This window comes from Prionailurus viverrinus, chromosome A3, assembly GCF_022837055.1.
Source record: "Prionailurus viverrinus isolate Anna chromosome A3, UM_Priviv_1.0, whole genome shotgun sequence".
NCBI classification, from domain to species: Eukaryota; Metazoa; Chordata; class Mammalia; order Carnivora; family Felidae; genus Prionailurus; species Prionailurus viverrinus.
In genome coordinates, this window is record NC_062563.1 from 120,396,251 (window position 1) to 120,407,483 (window position 11,233).

Consider the following 11,233-nt stretch of genomic DNA (forward strand, 5'->3'; position numbering starts at 1 on the left):
GGAAAGTACCATATAGGATCCTCTTGACTCAAAGACCACTGGTTAACAGTAACTATCACATGGAACACCGAGGAACTGCCTGTGATTAAATGCTCTTACAGAGAACTAGGACAAGTGTTGGGTAGCTTTTGTTTTTTGGATTCTTAGTAAAATACACATAACATAAAATTTACCAGTTTTTAAAAACTGTGGTAAAAATTCATATAAGATTGACCATCATGAGTCGCCTGGGTGGCTCAGTCGGTTAAGCGTCCGACTTTTAGTTTCAGCTCAGGTCGAGCCCCATGGTTGGTGAGTTTGAGCCCCATGTTGGGCTCTGCACTGACAGAGTGGAGCCTGTTGGGATTGTCTACCCCCACCTCTGCCCCCACTCCATCAAAATAAATAAATAAAAGTTAAAAAAAATATTTACCTATCTTAACAAGTTTTAAGTGTATGGTACAGTAATGTTAAGTATATTCACTTTGTTGTGCAACTGATCTCCAGAACTTTTTCACCTTACAAAACTGAAACTCTATACCCATTAAACAACTCCCTATTTCCCCCTTCTCCCAGTCCCTAAGGGACTATCATTCTACCTTTCACCATTCTACTTTCTGTTTCTATGAATTTGACTTTAGATACCTCATGTAAATGCAAGCATATAGTGAATATTTGTCTTTTTGTGCATTTAACCATTTTTAAGCATACAGTTCAGTGGCATTACATGATATTCTAATTATTATACAATCATCACCACTACCATCTCCACAACTTTTTCATCTTCCCAAAGTCAAACTCTGTACCCATTAAGCAATAAATGAAATTCTGTACACATTAAGCAATAACTCCCCATTACCCAGTCTCCAGGCCCTGATAACCACTATTCTACTTTCTCTATGAATTTGCCTATCCTAGGTACCTCATATAAATGATTTTACACAGTATTTGTCCTTTTTTCGGTCTGCCTTGTTTCCCTTAGCACAGTGTTTTTAAGGTATCCATGTTGTTGTATATGCGAGAATTTCATTCCTTTTTAAGGCTGAGTAATATTCCACTCTATGCATATACTACTCCATTTTGTGTATCCATTCATGGGGACATTTGGGTTGTTTCTACCATTTGGCTATTGTGAATAATGCTGCTAACTAGATAGTAAGTATGGTGAGGATCTGGAGAAATTGGAACCCTGGTGCAGTGACAGTAAGAATACAAAAGAGTACAGCTGCTGTGGAAAACAATAGGGTGGTTTCCCAAAAACTTAAAAATAGAATTACCACATGATCCAGAAATTCCACTTCTGGGTCTAAACCCAAAAGTACTGAAAGAACTTGAACAGGTAAGTGTATGACAAAGTTCATTTTTTAAAAAAATGTTTATTTATTTTGAGAGACAGGGTATGTGAGCAGGGGAGGAGCAGAGAAGGAGAAGGAGACTCCCAAGCAGGCTCCACACTCAGCACGGAGCCCAATGCAGATATCAATCTCACAACTGAAAGATCACTACCTGAGCGGATATCAAGAGTCATATGCTTAACCAACTGAGCCACCCAGGAGCCCCTGACAAAGTTCATTTTTGATAAGCCAGTCATCCTAATGGGTTGCAGTAACATCTCATAGTGGTTTTGAACTGCATTTCCCTAATTATTAGTGATGCTGAACAACTTTTCATGTGCTTACTGGCCATCTGTAGATCTTTGGAAAAATGTCTGGATAGTTTTTAATCAATCCTAAAACTAGGTATTAAAATGAAAGATTCCTTAGGCACCCTGGCATTCCTATAGCATAAGCTGCTGACTGAGAATCACAGCAAAGTCCAGGCATGTTTAATATGACAGGGGTTTTGCTCATTTCTCTAAAAAGCAGCCTCCCCATATAAATGGGCTCAGTTCAATTAAATCAACCAATTCTTAAATGCAGGTTACTGGAACCGTCCTACTCTAATAAAGCTTAGCAAAAAAGATGCATTCATTATACCTCTCCAGAGGCAAGAGCCTTTACCAATTTAACTTCTTGCATGGAGCCCAGACAATCCATTTCCCAACAAAAGATATTCCCTATGGAAAAGGTAATAATACACCAAGGCATGGAATGAGGAATTAATACCAAAAAATAGCACATTCAGTAATACAGCCCACTAAAAATTTCTGCCTTAGGACAAGTCCATGTAACTACCATTAAAGGGTAATGTTTTCCTGATCTCATACTGCCAAGAGGGCTATAACCAAATGGACCCCTGAATAGCTCTCTTTAGCAAATATTTCTCAAACCAGTTTTACCCTAAAATTATTCTACTAGCCAAACAGCTATTATTCTTTTTTTTAATTTTTTTTTTCAACGTTTATTTATTTTTGGGACAGAGAGAGACAGAGCATGAACGGGGGAGGGGCAGAGAGAGACGGAGACACAGAATCGGAAACAGGCTCCAGGCTCTGAGCCATCAGCCCAGAGCCCGACGCGGGGCTCGAACTCACGGACCGCGAGATCGTGACCTGGCTGAAGTCGGACACTTAACCGACTGTGCCACCCAGGCGCCCCCAAACAGCTATTATTCTTAAGCAAAATCTGATTGCAATATACTTCACATATACAATGTTCAGAAAGTAGACAGGAAGGAAAATATTAAATTAAACTGGCCCCTATTCTATATTAAAGGGTCCTGACTGTATTACTTGTCTGCCTGTCTTCATTCATTATTTATCTCACACCCATTAAGAGAAACTTTTTTTTTAATTTTTTTAATGTTTTTATTTATTTTTTTTTAAATTTTTTTTCAACGTTTTTTATTTATTTTTGGGACAGAGAGAGACAGAGCATGAACGGGGGAGGGGCAGAGAGAGAGGGAGACACAGAATCGGAAACAGGCTCCAGACTCTGAGCCATCAGCCCAGAGCCTGTCGCAGGGCTCGAACTCCCGGACCGCGAGATCGTGACCTGGCTGAAGTCGGACGCTTAACCGACTGCGCCACCCAGGCGCCCCTGTTTTTATTTATTTTTGAGACACAGAGTGCTCGCTTCGGCAGCACATACATTTTTGAGACACAGACAAAACATGACCAGGGGAGCAGCAGAGAGAGAGAGGGAGACACAGAATCTGAAGCAGGCTCCAGGCTCTGAGCTGTCAGCACAGAGCCCGACTCAGGGCTTGAACTCATGGAGTGTGAGATCATGACCTGAGCTGAAGTCGGACACTTAACTGACTGAGCCACCCAGGCGCCTCAAGAGAGACTCTTCTAAGTGTTAGCCTCTATCCGCAAAAAACAAACAAACAAAAAACAACAACAAAAAACCTCTGCCCTCATGCAGCTTATATTCTAGTTCCCTTGGATTCACTTTGAGAATGGTGAGTGTGGGACATAACAGTAATTTGTTTTTGCAACTCTGCCATAAATCTGACCATAAATATCATAATTTCTGCTATAAATGCGTGGGAATTGAAAGTACACAGAAAAATTTAAATACTGTAGTCTTGGGCGCCTGGGTGGCGCAGTCGGTTAAGCGTCCGACTTCAGCCAGGTCACGATCTCGCGGTCCGGGAGTTCGAGCCCCGAGTCAGGCTCTGGGCTGATGGCTCAGAGCCTGGAGCCTGTTTCCGATTCTGTGTCTCCCTCTCTCTCTGCCCCTCCCCCGTTCATGCTCTGTCTCTCTCTGTCCCAAAAATAAATAAACGTTGAAAAAAAAAAAATTTTTTTTAAATAAATACTGTAGTCTTTGTGAGCACTATGGGCATAATAAGCCCATAAAAATTCTTTCTTCTAAGAATCAATGACCAACAAACAACTAAAATGATTCCATCTGAAATAATGAGGGTCTGCCTTCTATCGGCAGTTTGGTCCTTGTGAATACCTACTTCTATTTATTTCTGAATACTCACTTAGCAAGGTAACTACTTACTCAAACCTCAAGAGGTTTTAACAATCAAGTAACAACTCAAATTTCACTATCATTCATAATTAGCGAATGCTCTAGATTTTTTAAAAAACAAAACTAAAGAGATAACCCTAGTCAACTGATAATATTTTTTAAAAAGTAAAAAAATAGCATACAAAGTCATTTCTAGCCAACTAGCTAGTTCAGACTGTTCAGACATACACTGTCCAATATGGTAGCCACTAGCCACAGGTGACTATCGAGCACTTGAAACGTGCCAAACCCAAAGTGAAATTAGTTTCAGTGTATAACATACACACTGAAGAAAAACAATAGAAAATATTTCAACAATTTTTAAATATTGATTACATAATAAGATGATACCATTTGGGGTAAAATGAGTTAAAACATTATTAAATTCTTCTTTTATTTTAATGTAAAAAAAAAAACCTTTTTTTACTTTTTTCAATATCAAAAAATATGTGGCTCAGATTCTATTTGTTTTAAACAGCACTGGTTTAATAGACTTCTAAACCTGCACAGAGTGATACATGCAATATCTGTTGGAGCTATACTTAGAATTTCATACTTATTCACTTCTCAGTTCACACTCTTCAGCCTGTCTCCTATATCAAAATACCAAACATATCAAATATTTTTATATCAAAATATGAAACTTTCAGAGTCTAATGTGAAATTGTTTAGCAGAGACTAACAAATATGTGAGTGACCATGTGCGCAGGGCATTCAATCCATAAAGTAACTTGTTCTGCTATCCTTCAACAGCCAAAGGTACATATAGTCTGTATCTAGCTAATAAGCACTCTGCTCCTACAGTATGCCTGGCACCATGCTAGACGCTTTACTCTCACTGACCCATAAAATCCTCACAACTACCCTATGTAGTAGATTCTATTTAAAGAAGAAATTGAGAGGCACCTTGGTGGCTCAGTTGCTTAAGCATCCAACTCTTGATTTCAGCTCAAGTCATGATCTCACAATTCAGGAAATCAAGTCCCACATCAGGCCCTGCACTGCCAGTGTGGAGCCCACTTGGGATTTTCTCTCTCTGCCCCTCCACTGCTCGAGTGCTCTCTCTCAAAAATAAATAAATAAGCTTAAAAAATAATAATAAAATGAAGAAATTGAAGCACAAAGAGGTTAAGTAACTTGCCAAAGTCCCACAGCCTGTGGAAGTAGGATTCCAACCAAGCAGGCTCTAACCAAAACCACCACACATTTTCCCCTAAAAAAAGGACTACACAGGGGTGCCTAGCTGAAAGTTGGAAGAGCATGCAACTCTTGATCTCGAAGTTGTGAGTTTGAGCCCCACGTTGGGTACAGAAATCACTAAATACATAAAACTTAAAAAAAAGAAAAAAGAAAAAAAAAAAAAGAAAGACTACACAAGACTGAGTCATTATCTTATAGGATTGGGTTCTAGTTGTGTGTACGTACCCATTACGAAAAGACTAGAATGGATGGGGCTTAATGCATTGCTTCCTACTCTCATTCCACCCTTCTCAATGGCAGGTTAAAGTTGATCTTGATCTTGCTAAAGGTTTACACTATGCTCCCTTTTCCAGAATTTCTAGGCCCTATCCTATTCCACTGGTCCACTTCCTATGTCCTTCAGGCTTCATTTCAGATACCATCTCCATGCAAGCTTACTCAGATCCCCCCATGATTTAGGCTGGTCACCTCTCCTCCCTACGTTCATCCCTTTGTAGCACTTCCCACGCTCTGTTGTGACTGCTCAAGGGGTCTACCCTGTTCACCACTTATAGTACCTAAAACCGTGCCTAGCATCAGGTGCTCAATAAATATTTGCTGATCTAACCATGTGACCCACCCAGTTACAGCTAAAAGTGGTGGCATATTAAAAGCAAACTTAGTGGTAGGAAGTGCTAATCCACAAGCAGAAAACAAGTTCTAAATTTCAGGGAATTTATGACAGGTCAAGAGAATAGTATGATACACATCCAATAATGATTGCAATGTCTCCCACCCATCCCGAAAAAAGGAAGAGTAAAATTAAAAATCTATTTAAAATTATCATTTGCCCAACTTAATTTCAGTATAATTTCATATGAATTAAGTAGCTAACAAAAATTTTGTCATAAATCCAAATCAACCATTCCAATAATGCTGTAAATTGAAATCAGCTTAATTTTGCAATTCCCAGAGTTCAGAGAAGGCTGCAGTTGCTTTTTAAAATCATCGCAAATATAAAACTAGTTACATGTATAACTGGGTTTCACTGCACTGCCCCAATGCTGAGTGCTGGGTTCCAAATGACGGGCAATCATGTATCCTTTAAGATATTTACTGCGGGGGGGGGGGGGGGGGGGGACATTTTTCGCATACAATTCATTTAACACAAGTCGTCTTAATGCCACTAAATTTTCTAACCAGAATCCAAAGGAATTTTCCCAGAGCCTTCCCCCTTTTTTTTTCCAAAACCAGAAACCAACTAAAAAGGTCAATCTTTAGTTCTTACTTCCACACTAAGTAATTCTGAAACATAAGGTGAAAGTACATTAGAAGTTCTTCGGCTAGGACTGGCCAAACGTTTTCCCGTAAATTCTAGCGTAAAGTCTAACAGAAGGGAGAACTTCATTCTTTCGGGTTTGAGGACAGAAACTGATCATCTCCCTTAGATTACTGTTTCTGTTGATGTCTGGAAAAGCACTGTGAGGCAAACATGCCATTGAGTCCCACCCCAAGCACTAAGAGCCTCCGATTGTTTGACACATCAATGGATTAGTCAACGCGGGGGAACTCACTTTTCCCCTCTAATTTGCTTTAATTATTCCTCACACAAACCCTCAAGTTTACTCTAAGTTATGACCATATAGAATCTTCTCTTTGCCCTGAAGTATAAATTCAGGCCTTTACCAAATGACCTACGGCTTCAATCCCAACCACTAAAATAAATCCCTTACAAGTATCGTGCATCTAGTAACGCCACACAAATATGGAAAAAGCCAGTGCAGTCGCTTAAAGAAACAGCATTCTGGAACGTGGTTAATGCTGCATATTTTGCATCAGAGGCACCGAACAGAGTAGGAGACTTGAAAGCAAAAGACCGGATGGAAAGCAGGGGAAGACCCCGCCCCAGTAAGCTCGATGTCGATTCAAACAGTAACTTAGGTCTGTCGCTTGGAATCGGAATCACTGAAACAAAGGCGTTTATTACGGGAAGCAAGATGTCTGGAGTAACAGAAACGGTCTGCAGCTACCCAGACCGTACACCATCTTCCCACAGGTCTTACCTATGGTGGAAATAAAGGTGGTATTGAAGGCATCATCCGAAAAACGAAAAAGGACGCAGGTCTTCCCCACTCCCGAGTCTCCGATCAGGAGCAGCTTGAAAAGCAGGTCGTACGTCTTCTTCGCCATTGGGAGGAGCGGCTCAGGCTCTCGCCGCCGGCGGCCCCAAGGGATCGGTCCCTCTCACTACAGCCAACTCCTCGCTCGGGCGTTCTCAGGCCGGAGGACCGGGGAAGCGTGGGAAAAACGAGGGCTCGAGAGGGCGCGGGCGACCTGCGAACGGCCTCGTCGAGGAAGCCCCCCGACGGTGGCGGCGTCCGGTGCCTCCGAGGGCGGCGACCGCGGCTCCGCAGCCTCTCCCAGCCGCTCCGCCCGGTTCCGGGGAGTCGGTCGGGACAAAATGGCCTCCCCTCCCCCCTCAGGGCTGCTCGGCCGGGACGCTCCCACGGGCGAGCAAGCAAGCTCTGCCGTCGAGGGAATGCGGCGGGCGTGACGACAGTCTCCCTCCCAAGCAGAAACTCCGCGCCAGGACGCGGCGGTGGCAGTGGAGGACCCCGAGCCGACGAGCTCAGCTACATAGCCACAGGAAGCCGAGCCGCCCCGGCCAGAGCCACCTTTTTCCCCGTGCCCTCTCACGCCGGCGTGCGCGCTGCCTGAGACGCACGCAAGGACGTACGCCCGCCCTTCCCTCGCGCCCTAGCCCTGCGGATCGCCTCTGCGCACGCGCGCCGGAGCGTGTAGGGGCACGCGGGGGCGGGGAGTGGTGCGCCGGCTCTCCGAGCCTCTGTCTGAGGCAGGACGGAGAAGAGAGAAGGGAGGGGCGAGAGAGGGCGAGGCCGCGGGCGCGCTCCCTGCGGCCGCCTGATAGGGTGCGCCGCGTTAAGAGTACGCCCCGCGGGGAGGCGCTGCCTGGTGACTGCGCAGGCGCGGCACGCTGGAGTAGCCCCTTGACACCCTCTTTCCTCCCGGGGCCGCCTCCCCGGCCGGGCTGAGGATGCCCCCGGTTGTGTTTGTCGCGTGTGTCGAGCTGAGGGGCTTGGCGCAGCGACAGCCCTTGATGGCCGTGAGTTCCTGTGTAGCTGTAGTTCGTAAACGCCAGAAAAAGTGGCGCCCTGGGTCATTAATAGGCTCTTTGCTAAGATGAGACGCATCCTGGAGTGCCCTCCCTGGTGGCTAATGGTAACAGGAGAAGCATTAGAGCTACATCCTGGTTTACTTCAGGAGCAAAAGTTGACGTTCCAGAGAACAGGAGTCTGAAATGGAAAAACTGGCCGGGCTGCTCAGGTTGGAATGATGTAATCCGCCTTCCAGGGCGAGGGGAGAAGGACTGAAGAACACCTGGGTGCAGGGAGAAGTCGAAGCTTCGGTGCTGTGCTCTACGCCCAGGACCTGCTCCAGGCCTTGCCGTCCTTTTGGAATGCCCGAGAGCCCAGCAGCGCCATACAGAGGCAGCAGGGCTGGTCCCTGCGGCCAAAAGCTAACCACCGGTGTCCAAAATTGAAGGACAGTGAAGCCAACCCCAACCCGACGCTGCCTCTTCCTTGCCCTTCCTTTTCCTGTGCCTTACACCCTTTCATCCCTATTAGTCTTTATCCTTTCCTGTTCCTCTTTTTCCTTTCTGTCGTTTAAAGAGTCACGCCCCACGGGGCGCCTGGGTGGCTCAGTCGGTTGAGCGTCCAACTTCGGCTCAGGTCATGATCTCATGGTCTCTGAGTTCGAGCCCCGCGTCGGGCTCTGTGCTGACAGCTCGGAGCCTGGAGCCTGCTTCGGATTCTGTGTCTCCCTCTCTCTCTGACCCTCCCCCATTCATGCTGTCTCTCTCTCAAAAATAAATAATAAAACATTTAAAAAAAAAATTAAAGAGTCACGCCCCTGCCCTGCCATTCTCAATGTGCTTCATCGCTGCCAAGCACACCCAGGATGTGGTGGTAGGGTAGTTGAACCTGGTGGGCTAGTTCAAACTCCTACAAGAGAAAATCCTGAGACATCTGGAAACGGGGTTTGAGAGACAAGTAAAAACTACATTTTTACATCCGCCACCACCCCCAAAACGTTTGTGTGTTTAATACATAATTAAAATTGGTCTTCGAGGCCGTTAGGGTAATCATATTTCAACCTCCCATTTTTTAAAGACTTGGCTTGCATTTTTCCTTCCCAACCACCCCTGAAGCTTCACTACTGAAAATGCTTGTCTTCTCTGATACATGTCGCTCTTCAGTTTGTTTCTGTGATTGCTCTTGTCACTTAAACCTTATCCTCTATGGATCATTCTATAGCTGGGAATGTCTTATGATAATGCCAACAATTCTAATATAGGCTGGCTATGCAAATCACAAAATGAACTATGATCAGTGCTTCACAGGTTTGTCGTCCGTTAAGAGGCATTACATTGAGCACCCCGGAGTGTTAGCGTGATTCTCCCTTTCAAATAAGTTTAACTCAAGCCCCAGTGTTGTAAAGCATTTTTTAAATGTTATTATTTCTAAATGTAGAAAGCCCAATTAATTCCATGACATAAAATTTGGGAATAAGGGCAGTTACATATAAAAAATAAATAGGGGCGCCTGTGTGGCTCAGTTGGTTGAGCATCCAACTCTTGATCTCTGCTCAGGTCTTGATCTCTGGGTCATGGGATCCACCCCCGCATCAGCCTTGTGCTGACAGCACAGAGCCTGCTTGGAATTTTCGCTCTTCTTCTCTCTGTATCTCTGCCCCCCTCCAAATAAACTTGAAAACGTTTTTTTAAAAATTGAAAAATAAATTTAGAAACTTCATGTTTTATCCTAGCTCTTTCTTTTTTTTTTTTTTTACTGTTTATTTGGTTTGAGGGAGAGCTGGAGCGTGCAAGTGGGAGAGGGGCAGAGAGAGGGAAAGAGAGAATCCCAAGCAGGCTCCTCGAAGTCAGCGGAGAATCTGACACGGGGCTTGAACCCACAAACCATGAAATCATAACCTGAGCCAAAATCAAAAGCTAGATGCTTAACTGAGTCACCCAGGCACCCCTATCCCAGGTGTTTGGAGCAGTTACAGCACTTGGAGCCTTTTCTCCATGGGCTCCATATTCTGAAACCTTTGGAGTGAACTGCACTTATTAACAAGTTGTATTTATTATTGGGTCCGGATCATAGAATTTTAGAGCTTTCGTATCTTTTACATCATAATTCAACTCCTGTGTGTAATTTACAGATAAGTCTAAGGCTTAGAGAGGTTAGAGACTTGCCAGAGGTCACATATTAGTGGCAGAGCCAGCACTATATGCAAGGGGACAGGGAAGAAGACCTCTACAGGACATCACGTTGTATGGAGGCGGGAATTGGGAGGCTCAGCCAGTTCTCGATGTTCGGCTTCCCCAAAGTTAATTAAAAGTTTTGCTGGAGTAAGACCTAAGCATCAAGCTACGTTGCCATGGAAGGTGGCTGGAATGATCAAGGCATGAAAGGCCTCTGACTTTAGGGGGGAAAAAAGAATAAAACGGGGTCTATGTAGGCCTAAAAGGAAAACCTAGTGTTATGAAGAAATATTTGATAAATCCTAAAACTTAGTGAAAGAAAATGCCAATTTAGTTAGTACTAGTTTAGGATTTATGCCCTTAAAAATTTTTCTCTGTAAATCTTGCCCAAATATTTGCAAAGCCAAGAAAGAAAATAGATATATTTATATGCTCATATTATTAGTTAAGGTATTATTTCTATATCTTTCTAGAGAACACACAGCTGACCAAAGTCATGTTTCCAGTCCTCTGCTTCAACTTTTAGGACCTGCCTTTAAAGCTTATAGGAAATTCCTACCTTGGTGCCCGCCCCCCCCCCCCCCATTTGTGCTCCCTCTCTCTCTCTCTCAAAAATAAATAAACATTTAAATTCAAAAAAAAAAAGGAACATTCTACCTTGGGGCACCTAGCTGGCTGGGTCCAAAGAGCATGTGATTCTTGATCTTTGAGTCTTGAGTTCGAGCCCCATGTTGGGGGTAGAGATCACAGACAGACAGACACAAACAAACAAACTTTAAAAAAATTCCTGCCTCAGAAGATCATTTTTAGGCCTCAGGATCATCATTATTCCTCTTCCTGCATGTATCTTCCATCCTCTGTACCTGATTTCTTCCTCTGATTT

General features: G+C 43.9%; 1 protein-coding gene across 1 annotated transcript in view; it reads right to left on the minus strand.

The window, feature by feature from the left end:
- RAB10 (RAB10, member RAS oncogene family) overlaps positions 1-7,785 on the minus strand; it is a 78,159-nt gene extending 70,374 nt beyond the window's left edge. Inside the window, exon 1 of the mRNA XM_047853267.1 lies at positions 7,124-7,785. Within this exon, the coding sequence (XP_047709223.1) occupies positions 7,124-7,250 (127 nt within the window). The 5' untranslated portion in view covers positions 7,251-7,785. The remainder of the gene's footprint in view (positions 1-7,123) is intronic.
- Between the last annotated feature and the right edge of the window lie 3,448 nt (positions 7,786-11,233).